At 43.8% G+C, this 17213-nt stretch overlaps 1 protein-coding gene across 4 annotated transcripts in view; it reads left to right on the forward strand.

Annotated features, from left to right (window-relative positions):
• Positions 1–12875, forward strand: part of DYM (dymeclin) — a 217966-nt gene extending 205091 nt beyond the window's left edge. For all 4 annotated transcript variants that reach the window (XM_075019603.1, XM_075019600.1, XM_075019601.1 and 1 more), the window contains one exon: positions 11768–12875. In XM_075019603.1, the coding sequence (XP_074875704.1) occupies positions 11768–11917 (150 nt within the window). In that variant the 3' untranslated portion in view covers positions 11918–12875. The remainder of the gene's footprint in view (positions 1–11767) is intronic.
• Positions 12876–17213: the final 4338 nt, after the last annotated feature.

Here is a 17213-nt window from a genome sequence, read left to right on the forward strand (position 1 = left end):
AAAACGTAGCAAAACAGAAAACACAAGTAATTTTCCTGCATTATTGAAGGAGCACCTCACTTGAGGCCCTTTTTCAAGTTGAGGTGATTGTTTGCATCAGGAAAAACACAGTTTCACTATAGGAGAGTGCTGCTTTTTAAGCTGGTTTTAACTGGCTACTCCTTAGTAGCTATCCCTTTCTCTGTCCTACACACTACTTGCCTCTATCAGTGATAAAGGCTTGTTTCCACTAGCTAATTTGAACATGCTATCACAACCTTTATGTCCTTCGTGAATAGTATAGAATATAGAATAGAATGAGCAATGAAAAAATCCATTTAAGAAAAGGCACCCTGGTTATATGTTGAGGTCAACTTAAACCCCCCCTGGCTTGGATCTGCCTTCACAGGACTCTCAGCATTCGGGCAAATGAAAAAAAAAAAAAGCCGTGAAGTCCACATCCGCACAATAAAGAGCATAAACGTCCACATTTGGCACCGATTCCTCGCCTCGCGGTCCCAGCAGAGATAAGGCTGCAGTCTGGCCCCGCGTGCTACGACTGGAGAGGTTTTTCTGTCCTTTCACGTTTCGCTCCTCAAGACAAATAAATAGGATTTCCTGCATGGAGCGGGGCAGCGCTGCTCATCTCACGGCACGGTTTGTCTGTTTGCTGAGCCTTGAAATACTTAAGAAGGGAGTACGTCCGTCGGGGTGTACGTTTTCCAGTTTGGGGAGATTAGGGAGCCAAAGGTCTGCGGACTCAATAGGGGTGTTAGTCAGCACGTCCTGAACCTGGGGCAGATAAGGGTCCACTTCCTAGGCTGCCCTGATCGGAGAGTTAACAGTTGGTGACAGCGAGTCTGTCTCCCTTCTTAAGTCATTGTTATCGTTTTTCGTAATATTTACAGGCCTGGCTCTCTCCGATTAAAAAGTACAGAATCAAAAGGAGGTCTTCCTCCACGGGCGCTTGGGGAGGGGGGGAAGGATGTTTGGGCTTGGCGTGCCGCCCCGCCGCCGTGCTGGGGGGGAGGGACCGGAGAAGGATGTCGGCTCGGGCTTCGTCTTTGCGGCTGCCGTTATGTAAAAGTCAAACCTCGTAAAACGAGCCGCGAGAAGCCCTCCGCGCGAGGAAAGGCGTTGTAAATGTCAGCCTCCGCCAGGCAAAGCGAAGGTGTTAAACTCAGCGGGGAGAGGGGGCTCGTTTCCCCGGTGGATGCACAAAGCCGGAGTCCGGGCGGTGTTTTGGACCCCTGTACAGTGATAACGGAGAGGAGCTCGGTCCCAGTTGTCCAAAGGAATGTTCTTTTTGGCTTGGTGGGATGTTTTGGATGCTGCTGCAGCATTGCACCAATTTCCAGTGAAAGCATGTCTGGGACCTCGTCACTGGAAAAATATGCAAACTGAATCACTCTGCTCTTCTCCTGCCACCTTTTGTGTTGGGGGAATATGTTCTACGCAACTAAATGAGAAAACAAACAACTGTGACATTGTAGTAACTCTGAATTTTGGTTGAAAGAAACAGGCGGTTGAAAACAGCATTTTGATCTCTCGCTCCTCTGCCTCTGCGCTTCACCTGGATAATCCCAAGGTTGTATTAGGGCAGCAGAGAGCGCTCATATAGGTAGTTTCCAAAGGCAAAAATCCTTTAACTATGAAATTAGTGTGGTTTTATGCTGTCAGCATACTTCACTCTCTTCCCATCTTAGATCCCGAAGAGCAGGGAGATCAGCGCTAGAGACTTTATAGGTGGTCACCAACTTCACCAGCGAGCACAAGGTGGGTCTGAGTCTGTAGATGGACGGCGATATCTCCAGCTCTTTTCCCAGCATGGGGGAAGAAAAATCTAACCCTGGGCATGGCAATTCCTATGAAAAAGTGAGAAAAGGGTAACATTTACATATTACTGGGTCAGAATTTGTCCATTGTCCAGACAGGGTTCCTGAGGCAAGTCCCTCTTGCAACGAGGCAGAGTGCTCACTCCGGCGCCTTACCGAAACACAAAAATGTGGGTCGTGTTCTTGAAATTTAATGGTTTTCTTCATTGCCATACTTGTAGCAAACACCCTCTGCTCATTTTGCGTTGCTGATTGCGTGACACGCACCATGGCAAGAGTTTTATTTGCACAACTGCTGAGTTTTTGGTGGGAGTAGAAGAGGTCGGGCAGCAGTGAGAGGTTTATCTGGGGCATGTTTTAGGACGATGGGATGGCACGTTAGCCTAGGTGGAGCAGTCATCGGTGATGTTATCTGGAGCGCAAAGCATTTCCATGATCAACAACGTTCCTCGTATTTTAGACTAGTCTGCTGTCAAAATCAAAACAGCTGCTGTGACTTAAAACAGTAGCACTTGCTGCTAGAAATTTAAAATATATAGTTGGCGCTAAGATTTGTGTATTGTTGACTCGCCCTGTCTGTGACTATATAGCTACACATATTAGCATGCATTCATTACTCAGCAGGATTATTTTTTCCAAACCATCCATTGTTCATGTTTCATTGACCTTTTTAAAACTTTTCAGGTGAGGTTTTCTTTATTGTTAAAGTGTAATAACTTATATCAATTAGACTAAAAGCGTGCAATTCCCTTTTCAGAAAATAATGAGCAGATAGTTGTCTCTGATGTGACAACTGGGTTATTGGTTGGCAGTTATAGTACTGGTTCTGTTTTAAAAAAAGGTTGATGAAGGGAACACAGATCTGTAATTTTTATCCAGAAGCTAGAGCAGACTTTATAGCCCAGATCCACGAGTTAATTCTTCTCTGCTGTCTTCACGTCGCAAGCTTTTCGTGTCATCTTCGATATCTCCAAGAGGAGACTTTGCCTTTTTCACCCCTACTTTACCCTCCTTTGAGTTTCTCCACATTGTTGCAAATAATCAAATTGTATGGGAGGAATTCTTTTGAACTTTGGCAAGTCCTGACCCATAAAAAGCCCTTTTTGGTTTATATAAGGGTTTCCCCACTGCCCAGGTGATGCTGGGGCTCTGAAGGCACCATGAGCTTTCTCTGGAGGGACCAAGCATCTCATCTTCTCGCAGATCTGCTGCTTGACTGTGCGTAACTGATCTTCCCCTGCCTTCACTTGCTTGCTAAACTTAATATTTCTGTCTTTGGCATAGTGATCCAAACAATGCACGTAAGGATTTAGGACAGCTTAAGTTTTTGCCCAATTCAAGACCTTCAAAGAGTTGATATTCCCACCTCCCCGCCTTGATCTACACAATCTGCAGAAGTGAGTGAGAGGTTCCCAACAGAGTTATTAAAGCCAATTTCTTTGTTTAAAGTTTACATTTTGCATACTTGAAAAGTGGCAGATTTTCAACTGTCTCATTCATAAAATTCTGGAGAGAAAAAAATTCAGCCTTGAATCTGCTTTGTTTGGGGGGAGAGTGGTATTTTAGGTTTGGGGAAGTCTTTATGAGGTTGCAGGGTTTAATTCTGAGATGCAGGAAATTCCTGGATGTCCGAGCCCTTCTTTGAGGGTACTGCTAAACATCATTAACTTAATTGTACGTTGCAGCAGAGTAAAGTGTCCAAAATCTACTCCTAATCTTGTAACCTTTTCTTAGCAATTATACAAATCTTCTATATAAAGTTGGCAGCGACTGAGCTATTTCTAAATGCATTCCAGTTTTAACAAAAATGTTTGCTGCAAACATACTGCGTTTCACTGCTGTGTAAAGCTTTGCACGTTATTGAGAGAAGGATGGGTTGTGAGCTGAAATGCAGGAAGCCAGGGCTTAAACTCATTTACATTTTCCTTAGCACTGGTAAAAATAGGGTCTGCTGTTATGAAATGTGCATTTTCTGCAAATCCCATGGTAGGAAGACTTACACATCCACTTCATATCGATAAAAGTTTTCTGAGTTGATAGGTTTGTCCCCATTTGTGCGGTGGTGCCCTTTAATGCTACTGAGAAATGGGTCCAGGGATTATTTTGGTTTTCAGATTTTAATTCCCTAAATTCAAAAGCACACAAAGGATTTTACGTATTTATCTGAGTAGTTGGTGTGTGTACATAAGAGGATCGCAAATGCTCGAGCGAGGTCAGGCACTAGAACCATTTTTGGGAGTTGGGCCAGTAGCTTTCTTCATTCCACATGTTTAAATCTTTTCTTGGTTAGTTTTATTTCAATTTTAGAAACGTTCCTCATTTTTACCTGTCGTCATGTTGAGGTTGTTCATTTTTTGCTCAGATCCCACGCCTATGTTCTTTCTTCTAAAAGGCCTCTGTATTTTCAAAGAATTATTGTTGTTTCAGGTTAAGCCCTGAAGTGGATGAACATTCAATTTTTTTGTTGATGGTACCTCATCTACACATCATGCCTTCATACTCAAGCTTAACGTGTAATTACATATATCAGTCTCTAGTCCTGTTTTGCTTATTATTTGGCAAAGCCAGCATATATTGTATTTTCTGCAGTGTTGCAGACGTCCCTGTAGTGTTCCCATGGCTGTTCCCCGTCTCTCTGGTCTGGCAGCAAGTCACAGCTCTGTCTGGCTCTTAGCTGTTGAGCTGTCATCTTGGAAGTGTTCTGAAAAGATGTGTATCCATCTAGACAACATTATATACAGGACAATCCTGCCATGGCAAGAAAATTGTAATTGTGACTATATATGTGTAATACATACAATGTTATGTAGAGGTTAATGATGCTTAACGGCGCATAATATGCGAGTCCTGCTTTAGTCTTTCATCATCTTCTTAATCTTCTCTTCCCATTCCGAAATTTCTCCAAGTAGATGTAGTATCCCCGAAGCTGAGCAGGGATCCCCCTGTTTTCTCAAACTAACCGCTTAAGGGATTTTCTCTAGATCAGCTCTTCAGGTGGCACGTTTTCGGCCGGGTTTGCTGAAAAAACTGCTGACCAGTGGTCCAATTTATTTACTGTCCTGTCTAGAAGTAGCCCAGAGACAGAGGTTTCTGAGCTGGACCCAGGACAGCCTGCAGTGGGTACCTGGCCTCATCCTAAGCTCAAATTTTTACTTCTATACAGCGCTTTTGGAATTTGTACAGATTAACAGCTCGGTATGAAGACAAAAATAATTTCTATGGCGCAATTTGGAGCTATTGACATTTATCAGCAATATTTCCTGGCTGTAAGGAAAAGAAACAAGTGTGTACGTATGTGCATCCCTGACTCTCTAGAAGGACTTTAAAGCTGTCAGTGTTTGCCATCCTATCTTAGAAAGAAAGGCCATCTTTTTCTTTTTAGCAGTGTGGTACTCCGCAAAGCTTTGCACCCTGGCAGGATTAACTGCAAATATTTCACTTCTTCAAATCATTGTGTCTTTACCAATAAACATCTAGGCACAGCTGTTTGGTTGATTTTTCCAAAACTGACCTGGCTTCTCAGTACTCTATAAAAAAAAATTGTAATTGCTGAACTCTCACTAGAGGCACATCTGCTTCTCTGGTGGTAGTTCACATCTTACAGCGCAAATTCACTGTTGGCTCCCGGAGCGTTTATTTTCTTGCAGCTGTAGTTGTGCAAAGCTTTGAGTGATCTGAAAATGGAAATCGCATATCAAAGATCCTAACTTGCTAAAAGAGTTGTCTCTCTGTAGATAAACTTCCCTGCCCTTCTGGACCAGGAAGATTGTGTCTCAGTAGTTGAGTGTGGGTTACTTACTGAATTTTACTCTGGGAAAAATGTTGTTTTCTACTACAGCTCATGTGATTTCTTAAAGTGGGGATATTTAGCCCATGCATAGATTATTTTGAACCTCTTCTTATCTTCTGTTTCTTTTTTCAAAACCTCCTGACACACTCCGAGCCACCGTTTTCTTCTCTGTCTTTAAATTTGCACCTATTCCTTACACAGATCTCTGAACAAGATGTGCAGCTCGTGCTTAGTCTAGCAGATTTCCTGTTTGCTTCCTTCATCTCCCCACCGTCATCTTCTGCCGGGCTGTCTGTGCTTCAAGCCTGAGCAGGAGACAGAGATGGTATCAGGCAGGTGTGGTGTACCCCATACAGATATTTCACCAAAGCCATATAGACTTTCCGTCTTGAGTCAAAGAGAAGCACTGTAATGAAATGCAAAGAGAACAGGAGAAAGATGAAATGGCATTATCTCCCCAGAAGAATTAAATAATTAGAAAAAATTCAATCTGTCAGTATCTTAGAAGAACTACTGAGAAATTTTCTTCCATAAATTGTGCTCTGTCAAAGCACTTAAATGCTTATATATATATAAAAATTAAAAATACCAATGTTTACATATGTACATGTATATCTGTACCATGAACAGTGTAGCAGGCATGACTTGAGTTGTTTTCAAGACCATTAGCCATTAATTTGACTCAGATTGGGATTTTGGGAACCAGATTTCAAAGTGGCATCGTGGATTTTGCAGACCAATGTAAATGTTCTTCCCCAGGCCAAACTCCTTACAGGTTGGTACGTTTGGTGCAAGGCATGTTGTAGGACTAAACCTTGCTGGGGTAAATATTCGTTAGGGCACCTATAATGAAGACTTGGTATGGTGCTGAATCTGAGTTCCCCCTCCCCTTTTTTTTTTCTTTGCCAGTTTATATATATGTATTGCTAATAAGGTCCAATCCTGCAGATGCTCCCCAGGCAATAATGCTATATATAGCTGAAGCAATAGGAAACACATAATTTGCCAGCATGTCATTAGGTTACCAAACAAGACTCAGGGTAAGCTTTTCAAACACACACAAATCCCATTTTCAGAAAGACTTTGAAGCTTTGGATTCATGGAGAGTTAATGTGAATTTGACTCTCAAATGTGTTCAAACTCCTCTGGAAATGGTCCTTTTCTCCTAAACCAGTCACATGCTTTTGAAAATACTGACTCACATTGGATTGCTGTTTCAGAAACCAGTGTTTCTAACCGAGGACTTGAGGAAAAGAGGATTCTCCAGGTTTATGTTAATCCAATTCTTTGATTTCTTTTCTTTCCACGTGCCCCATTTCTTTGATGAAGGCTGCTTTTCATCCAGTCGAGCATCTAGATCACTGAACAAGCAAAGACGTAGCTTCACTCCATCGCTCCTAAAGCAGCTCCATCTGCCCTTGCTTATGTTATCCGAGTGAAGAGCATCCACTGACATGACACTGCAGCCTCACAGCAGCTCTGATGGTTCATTTGGGAAGGGAAGGGGATTTTTATTTAATGTATGGCTCAAGTCTTCTAGCTCAAATGCCACTGAGTTGCCTGGAGCCGTGCCAGGTGCTGTTGACTGGCCGTGATGCTATCTTCCTAATCGTTAACTGCAAAAAAAAAAAAAAAAAAACAACCAAAAAACCCCGATGTTGTTGAACTTTTGCGGTAGGGGAGTTATTGCAGTTCAGTTCTGCATCTGTTCATCGGACTTCCTGTGGTTTTTCATCGAATCATGTGATTGACAGTGCAGACAGTCTGCAAAGTTCTTGGTCTGTCTAGTTTATACCCTCGTCCCAACCACTAAATCTGACTTCTGCTTTGTCTGGCAGAAGAAAACAAGATAGGGTGCTGTGGTAGGTTGATTCACCAGGGCTGGTAAGTGGTGTCTGTGTTTAAATTGTGCAGTTCAAATCCTAGTGTTAACCCTGGCTCTCAAGTTTTCAAGTACTGTCTCAGGTTGGTTTGTTTTAAAGTAGCTGGGGTTGTCTCTCCTCTGGTAATGACTGGAGAGAAATGCAAATAATGACTCCGCTGGACCCATTTATGTCAGGGCAATGAGTTCAAAAATTTAATAGCGAAGCGAACGGGTAACGAAGTATTTGTACATCTTTCAACGCCATCCAGCTGAACGAATAGAGCTGTGAAGGAAAAAAAAAGATTATTTCTCCCATGCCAAGGCTTTTCCTCTATTATTAAGACTACCATTTACGATGCCTTAGAGTGGTCCCTCTTTTCAGAAAGTGCTAAAAATCAGGTTCATTTGGGTGTCACCAGCTGGGGAAAAAATGTCTTTCCAGAATTGAGATGGACACAAGAGTAGCAAAGCGGAAGAAATTGCTGCTTTGACGTGCCACTTTGGGAATTTTGTTAACCACAAAAAAACCCTCACCAGTGCTGGCTGGGGTGTTTTCTGGGAGTGCCCTGAGACTCCTGTGACCTGGTGGTTTTACAGCTCTCCTGAAACATTCATTTGGTGTCATCTCCTGTCTGTCTGCAGCATGCGGTGAAGGCTCCTGATCACTCATTTGGAAGCAGTACGTGCAGGAGGTGAATGGCACAGAGCTGAATTTAAACATTCCTTGAACTATCACCCATCAAAAATCTTAAAGCTTTATGGCATCGGTCAAGCTTTTTAGGTGGTGTTTAACCCTTGCCATTACAAATTGTTTTAAAGTCAGTCTGATAAGTCAGAAACTTTCTGAGGTGACTTAAATTTGATGATTTTGAAAGTTAACAAATTTCGTTTTCAGTGAACACCCTAGCAGTGAAACAGTATGGGTAGTTTTTTATCTTAACAGTGGATGACTGCCATGCTGGTAAATCGTGCAAGATAGAGGTTGGTACAGTTCTCTCCATGCTGGGCCTCTAGGATTTCTTGGTTTAAATGAATGAGAAAACATGGCCACGACGTAGCCATAGATCATTGCAGTCATCCAAAGAAGTTGGGTTTGAATTATTGACCTCAAAGTCAAATTCTCCGTGTCTCGTTAGCAATACATTGAGCTATCCTGGGTCAATGTTCAAGTGGACCATCAAAAATCCATCACTTCTGCCATTACTTACCTTCTTTTTATACAGATATATTTGAAATGGTGTGTTTATAATGGTAACGTGTATTGTATCTCTCCTTAAGAAATCTCATTATCCTTGTCTACATTTCCAAGATAAACCTGCAGAGTGTTCAAGGCATATGTTGACTGTGAGAGAGTCCAGGCTGATTGCAGTGAGTTATAGTCTTTAATCTGAAATTGATTATTAAATTGCTATGGTACGATCAGAATAGATGGCAACATTGATCAGTCTGAAGAAAGGCTTAATAATAAAATCAATGCATGACTGTTACTGCCTGAAAATATGAATGCTACCTGATTTATTTTATGCTGTCCTTCCAGCTGTGAGATAATGGGATAGTAAGAGCTGAGCATCTCAGATGTAGCTATTGGAATTTCTAATACAATTTTACCTACTGTTTTAAAGCTAAAGATGTTTGTTAAGCTGCATGAGAGTCCAGAATGGTCCCAGGCTACTGCCATGAGTGTTTGCAAAACCAGTAGCTATAATCTGTGACCCTGAAGGTGAAAAAAGTTATCTGTGTTTAATTCAACTCAAATTAGCATCTTTAATCACTTTTTTCCCCTTCCCTCCCAGAAGGACTACTACAGGCTGCAGTACTGGCGTGCAGCCACCTTTGGGGTGAAGAATGACAGCTGTGTAAGGGCTTTTCTCTGCTAGGAAATGTTGCAGTGGTTTAATCATGAGGTTTAACCATTCATTCTGCTGATGCAATGCTGAACAGAACGTGTTCCTGTCTACAGTGACCACAAGTCAGGAAGCGTTTAGGAGGGAAGTGGGGAAGATTATACTGAGGATAAGCAGAGTAGAATATCAGTTTAAAAAAAAAAATAATATTAAAATCTACATGAGGGCTTGATTGGAGTGAGGCTTAACCTGCCGAAAGAATCGTGCTGTCCTGAGAGGAGAGGTGGGGTGGCAGCGGGGGAAGGCAGGCTCAGCTTGAGGCTTTGGAGCCGAGGTGGGAAGGGATAGAGGATGTTAATGAAAAGGACGATCTCGTAAGGCTGATGAGAAAAAAGAAAACTTGGGCAAGTATAAAATAGAAAGATACACTAAAGAGAGACCGTGAACGTACAGTGGAAGGGAGTTGGGGATGGGAAAGTAGAAGACAGGATATTAGAGATGGGGTGGGTATAGGTGCAAGACGCCTAAGAGGAAACCAAATGATGTAGAAGATTAAACAGGCTGGTCAAAAGCGACTTGGGGAGGGAGGTTGTAGAGAGGTGGTAGAAAACGGTTTAGGGGCACAAAAGGGCTATGGGAGAGCTTCTCCACCACAAGCTGCATGTCTGATGCAGGAAATGAAACTTGCTGATGTACCTTTGAGGTTCTGGGCTTTGAACTCAACAGGAGTTAGATGCAGAAGTGCCTTGAACAACCTTATCTTTTAGCTGCCTTAGTTCCTTAAACAGAGATAATAGTGCTGAAAACAATGCTGTCCTCCTTCCCTCCCCGATTGCTATAAGGATGAGCTCCCCACACATTCCCAAGTCATCCAGTACAATAATGACAGCCGCACCGATGGCCAGAATGGTGCCTCCCAGGCTGAATATTGGCCTCAAGGAAGGAGTAGAATAGTTCCCATGTTTTCTGACTCCAAGAATACAAATAACCTGGATGTGTAAAAGTTAACTAAATAACCCTGAAAGCCAAGTGGCCAAGAAGTGCTCCTTCAAAGGAGACTGTTCCAGCCAGAAGGTTCTTGTACCCTAACGCAAGGAAACAGGACACTGTGAGCTCCAGAAAGATGATAGGGTATCCCTTCATTATTAATGGGCAAAGAGGCTTCTTGGCCATTGCTGTGCTTGTTCTGATCATGTCACACCGTAGAGTTTATTCTTAGTCTTAGCCACAGCCTTATAAATAATAAAATGGGTCATGTTTTATCTTACCCCAGTGATCATTGTAATGCGGCTTTTATCCGAGACTCTGCCAAGCTCTTGACACAGGCAGCATTTAGAAGTAGATAAAATGATTGAAGAGCACAGTACAAAAGTAGGCCGAGCTCTTCCCCAAAACACAGGCTTACCAGGAGTTGAACGCAGTAGGTTTGCAGTGTACGTGCTGCTTTGGGAGGGAAGAAGTGAGAGAAGATTGGAAAATTGAGGATGCAGGGTGTCTATCCAGTTAGGATGGGCTGGGCTAGGACATCTGATGTGTGTTAATCCTGGAAGTGCTTTGCTTAAAGCTGCTACTGAAAAACAGGGCTTTTGTGGCAACTGTATTGCCTGGCCTGTAATTTCCAGGAGTGGGGGGTATCTGCACGGATGGGCAATAAGGTCTACGTGCACGGGTCTTGCAGTTACAGCCTTAGAGGCTGAAGCGGGATAGAGGCGTGACGTGTTGCAGTTGAGGAGCTTGCAGGGTTTTGCGATCTTAATTGCCACAGTGATGCCGTTAGCGTGCTCCTCAGCAATGGGAAAGCCAAGGCACCGAGGTAAATGACCTACCCAAAAGTACAGAAGAACCTGTAGCAAAACTGGAAGTGGCCTCCTGGACCCCAGGAGCCCACCCACGGAGCCTAGACGTGCTTCCCACCGTGCTTCCTAGAAACTTCTACATACGTAAAGGCTTTGAGAATTAGATGGAAAAAGTCAGTTTGCCATAACACTGGGTTCCTGAAAACTTATCACAGACTGTGTTTATTCTTACGGCCTTTCCAAAGGATTGTCCTGCTAAGGAGCTGAGTATAATTAATAGCAAAATGCTTTTTAGGGAAAACTGCAATAAGCAGGTCTGTACGTGTGCAAGCAAGAAGGCTTTTGTGGGGCTGCTAAAAATGACAGTTTTCCTTAAGACCTTTGTGTTCTGTAAAGGATTCACATGTTTAGTCTTTGTTAACAGGCAAATTGAGTGTGACCAACGGTAAAAGGGTTGAATACCATACACCAATGTAGCGTTCAGTTCAAAGAAGAAATAATAAATGATCTCTTTATCCCCTAATTATTTTCCTTCGGGTCTAACGGTTCAGTTCCTTCCATTATTTTTTTCACCAGACCTCTTTCTTCAGTGTTTACGTGGGCTACGTGTTTGCAGACATGCAAATCTTCCCTCAGCAGACTTTGGTTTCTTGTTGCAGAAGTTCCCTGAGCTGAAGTTCAAGTACGTGGAGGAGGAGCAACCTGAGGAGTTCTTCATCCCCTACGTTTGGTCCTTGGTCTACAACTCCGCCGTGGCCCTGTACTGGAACCCGCATGACATCCAGCTCTTCACTATGGACTCCGGCTGAAGGAGATGCCCCAGTCAAGTCAACACAACGCTGTCTTACAGAAAACGAAACTCTGCACCGCGTGTTAATACGTGACCCCTTCCAGCGTGCACCCTCTGACCCCAAAGCTTACGGAGAATGAAGCTTGCCGCTAGTGTACAGTCCAACATCGATGTTTTGGAAGCAGATTGCCACCAACACGCTGGCAACAGACTGTGGTGTGAGGAACTGATGGCTTGTAGGCAACCTTGTATTCATAGTCCTATAACCTAGAGCTTGTTTGATGAAAATGAGGCCTTACACATGGGGTGTGATGTTACTACCAACCACAAACCCGATTGTTCTTTTAACTTAACGGGGTAAATAAGGAAAGAGTTTGTGAACTTTGATTTGGAAGCAGCATTTGTATTTTCGTTTCTTTAAAGCGAGGCAGCTTCGTTGGGACAAGCTTTCTATGGTCTGTTGGTTTCTGCCATGGGTTGCTCGTTACCTAATCCCGTGCTTTCACTCACAGCCCTTTATTTTGGTGGCACTGTCAAGGCTGCAGTCGTTAAATTGGTGTCTACCCTGTCATCCGAGTGAACTAAGCAAGCAGCATACTAATCAGATTAGCTCCCAGGCAGATTCAAAACACTTGATTTAGATGTCAAAATGTTTGTGGGAGGATTTTCAATAGCAAGTCTTTTGTTGTTGTTGTTTGACTGGCAAATACTCTATAGAGGGCTAGAAACACCAGCTTTCAGAGTCAGGTCCCTTACAGACTTGTTTTACTGTGCTTCTGTGCAAAAGTTGTTCCTGGAAATTGAACGTGTGGGAAAAAAAAATCTCCAAAGAAAATAGTTATAAGATTGTAAAATAGACCAATGTCCTGTAAAACTGTGTGTAACGGTGACAGTGTGTCCTGGGGATCCTTGGCAAAGTTCTGTGTTGAAAATCCCCTGTTTGCTATTAAAGGTTTTATGGCAGAAGTATAAATTTATCTGAATGTAGAATACTTCTCTTTTATGTTGTTTTAAAGTGTCCTTTCCTGATATACCTGTTTCTGCAGTTGGAAGAACAAAAGAAGTGGCTTGACCTGATTTTGAAAGAACATCTCATTTTTCAAAATGAGGATCATTTCTTCTCTGGGGAGGCTCCTGACGGTGCCTGTTGCACATGCGTGCAAACACTCTAATCCCACGTGCTGCTATGTGAAGGACTGTCACCAGTTCATTGCATGCCAAAACATAAATATCAAGGAATTACTTCCTAAACATACATGGCAACCCCCTGTATCCACTGCCTGCTCCAGCATGTTCTGTCTATTGACCTGAAGAATTGGGTGCATTTGCTTTCAGACAGTCCTTCGAGCGGCTTTAAATAGAATTTCTTGCACCCCCCCCTTTTTTTATTTTCCCCTGAAGGATGCACTAGGTTTGTACTTTCCCTTTATCTGCTTGTTTAGAGGTGGAAGTCCATTTGAGTCCTACACAAATGGAAATGCTGGCTTAAAAAAAGAAAAAAATAAAAGCTTTCCAAATTTATTTAAATATAGCTACAAAGCGGCATATACAGCCCAGGAGCATTTAAGACTTTAAAATGGCAGAAGCTTTTGAGAAATGGCAGTAGTAAGACTGGAGATGCAGTTTTTCTTAGGAAAATATGAGAAATGAATGAACCGTGACTGAGCTTGCACATAAGTTTATGCTGTGTTTCGGATTTATGGAGGGGTTTTTTTGTCTTTGAGCAAACGTCAAAGGGGAATAACTCTTCTTGGTTCTTGTAGTGATTCGTAATTTTGTCTTTATTAAAAGACTAAGCATGTTTGTGAGTCAGCATGGCTGCCCAGCCTTTGGAAAGGTCAGTCCGAAGATGCACTTTTAAACGGTGAATTCTGAAGCTACTGGGATGGCTCGGTTTTCATCTGTCTTAACCGCCCGTGAGCACCTGAACCTGCCCCGAGGTGAGCACCCTCCACCCCGCCGCCTGCAGCAGAAGCGGAGCACTTCATGAAAGAGGGCTCAGCCAGAGCAGATGCTTATCAGCCAGGTGTCAAACTGGAGAGAACCCGATTTGTCTTTGAAAGGGCTTTTTCTAGAGAGAAGGGTACATAAAGCAGCAATCTGATAGAATAGGTCAAAGCAGCTGCTGAATCGATGTAGGAGTCGCACAGTAAATTATTGCTCGCAGTCCTCTTGTTGTGATGACATTGAGTTGAAGTACAGAAGGAACAGGTTTGTTCCGATCGCATAATTTCCTTGTGCATTTAATTAATGTGCAACGCTCCCAGGGCCCAGCTGGTTTGGAACAGCTGGAGTTACAATCCAAAGCCGAAACAGCAGAGCCAGACCAAGATTTATGCTGAAATCCATGCTAGCCCCATTGGCCCTTCCGAGAGTTTGAACGCTATGTGGGTCTGGCAGTGTCCTGATGTCTGCAGTCTGGCACGGCCACAAATACTCTGTTTTCCTTCAGATCTGTAAAGTATCACCTTAGGGATCCTTTTCATTACTTTGTGTGAAAGATTTATTATGCATAATAAAAAAAAAATTAAAACAGTAAATACAGGGTGTAATTGTATTTGTTTTACGTGATAGCTGCCACGTGGTGATATTCAGCCAGCAGGTCTTGGTGTGGTCATCAGACCTAACATGCATGAGGTTTTATAATGTTCTCTGTGACGTGCGATAAAAAGAACATTATTTATTTATTGTATTAAGTAGACGGTTGTTTAAATCTCTGCTTGGTGAAAGAAGGGATGTGTCGTGCTGCAACGTCATGCTGAATCCCGCCTAACGGAGGGCTCTCGCCAACTCAACTTCTACGGTCGCGATAGGTACAGCCTGGAGAAGGCACTGGGAACGTGCAGTCGTAGGAGGGAGCAGAGGCGGGACAGGATTGTCCTCTTCAGACCAGACCAGACCAGGCGTGAGGTGTTGCTGCAGCCTCGGTTGCTCTTTCCTGCTGTTCTGGCCGCACCATTTAGGCAGATGGTGTCTCCCTGGTTTTTGGGGGTTGGGTTGGGTGTTGAACCAGGACTTTAGCCTTAACGTGCCCATATTGTTGCTCCGAGGGCTGATGGCTAGTGACGCCATCTGCTTAGGCTACTTGAGGAGCGTTAGAGAGGGAAATCCATCGCGTCGGGGTTGGGGAGGAGAAGGGAGGTCTGCTGTGTCCTCACCCAGAGGACCATCCCTTCCATGAGTCTCCTCTGGGCTTGAAGCTTTTGGGAGAACGGTCAGGAAACCAAGTTGCTGTGTAAGTTAGTGAAGTGGAGGTTGTGCACGTGAAGCCTGATGCACGTGTCCCTGATGAGAGAGAAATTGTCCTGCCTCAGTTAATTGAGAGAAACTCTGATCTCGCTGTGAAGGTGGTGGGTTGGAAGGTACAGATGAGTCGGGCATCATTCACTTTGGCAAAAGCACTCCAAAACCCTTCCAGATTTCATGGCATTTCTTGATCCTACTAGCTTAAAACCAAAGAGTATTAGGCAAGTTACTGGGAAAAAAACCAAACTGTTTTCTACATGCCTGCTAGATTGTTGATCTGCCAGTTAAACAGGAGAAGCAGCAGCAAACAATCCCCCCCTCACTTCTCTGGAAAATCTAAAGCTTTTTGTACAACCTTTTCTACTGGGTGACTCAGTTTTATTCTTGCATATGTGGTCTAATTCAGCCAACTAAAGGTCAAATGCCATCTTATAGCTGGTCAACCCCAAGCTCTCTCCTGATTGATTGGGCTCAGTCTGCAAACACCCTGCCTTCTGTGCTTGAAGACCAGGAGTTTTCTATACGATTGCACTTCCATAATCACCTGACCACCGTCAATCCTTTCCTGTCTTCACCCATTAGCAGGACTTTGGCCACCTTACCTAGCTAGCTTTAAAAATTTGTACCATTGGTACCCATAATACTGTAAAATTCAGGGTCCCAGCTACTTTTGTGTTTGGTTTGTTGTTAATTTGTTTTGGGGGGAGTTATTATAATAATAAGTATTCTCTATTATAACAGACTCTACTAATTCGCAACTAGCAATGTTTAAGGTAACAGCTCCGTGTCTGATAGCAACACACGACAGCCTTGACGGAGTTACCAGATTCAGAGGAAGGAAGCGTTTCCTCGGTACGTTCCTGTTCATCGTTGTGGTCTCTCCCGCTCCTCCCCGAGCCCAGATCAGGGTGCCAAGATCCGGATCAGGGCACTAATCTTGCTACAACTCTTCAGTTTGCGGAGCTTTTGCTTGTACTGAAAGCTGCATGAAGGTTTTTACCTTTGAGGTTTCTCCAGCTGACATTATTGGGTTAAATTCTGTATCAAGCACCTATCCGCACCAAAAAGGCTCCAAGAGGGTCCTTTTCCCTTTAATTACACAACAGAAAATCCATAAAATTGTCTTCAGCAGCATGACACAGACCCGATCATTTTTAACATTTCTGGCAGTCAAATGTCATTTGTCATTTAAAGGGTGGGGCGGAAATACCTACCCGCTCCCTCGGCAAGCGGCAGTCAGCTGGTGAGGCAGGAGCGATGTTCTCCTCGGCTCCACCGGCGCTGGCCTCTAGATCCAACCGGACTGCTCCATCTTGACCATCAAGAGCTGGCTGGGGGCACCAGTTGGGTTTACTGCCAAAGAGCTCTTAGCAGCAAATTTGCTCAGGGTGTCCTGAGCACCTGGACGATGACGCATCGGCTCCTGGACATCTTCTAGCAGAAGCCGTGGTGGCTGTAAGCTCTCGGTACGGTACAAATATCCCTTGAGATGAAATTCTGCGGAGAAGGATATCCCGGATGTCACAAGGTTGGTTGGCTGGATGGGGCTGGGAATTATTTTGGGCTTGGCTAAAAGGCTGGCTTTTAACTCTGAGAATTATTCATTCACGGTGCCTTGGCACGGTTCATTCATGACATTCAGATTCAGTAGCAGTGCTCCAGGGGCAGCAGCATGCGGATGGGTTCAGGGAAAGGATCATGAAAGCAGGGAGTTGGCCTCTTTTTTTTCCCTTTCAGAAAAGGAGCTTGTTGGCAGGACGTCCCCAGGCTGCTGTGGCATCGCCGAGACGCTGCCCGAGTTCTCCGGGGTTGTCCTCCTTGCGCGTGAGACATCGACGCACATCACCAGCGTCATTCATTATGCTGATAACAGTTCTGTTATCAGAAGATAATATTTCAAAGGCAAAAGGGCAATTCTTATAACCTCGGTTGACCTGACCGGCAGAGCTGTACTTCCCGCTGTGACTTTGGGAACAAGAACTCGTTAGGAGCAGGGCAGGGAGGTGCTATGGGCTGTGGAGGCAATGGTTTAAGGTAATCGTGGAAATGGCTGCATGATTGCACGAGCT

The sequence above is a fragment of the Buteo buteo genome, chromosome Z (genome assembly GCF_964188355.1).
Source record: "Buteo buteo chromosome Z, bButBut1.hap1.1, whole genome shotgun sequence".
In the NCBI taxonomy this organism is placed as follows: domain Eukaryota; kingdom Metazoa; phylum Chordata; class Aves; order Accipitriformes; family Accipitridae; genus Buteo; species Buteo buteo.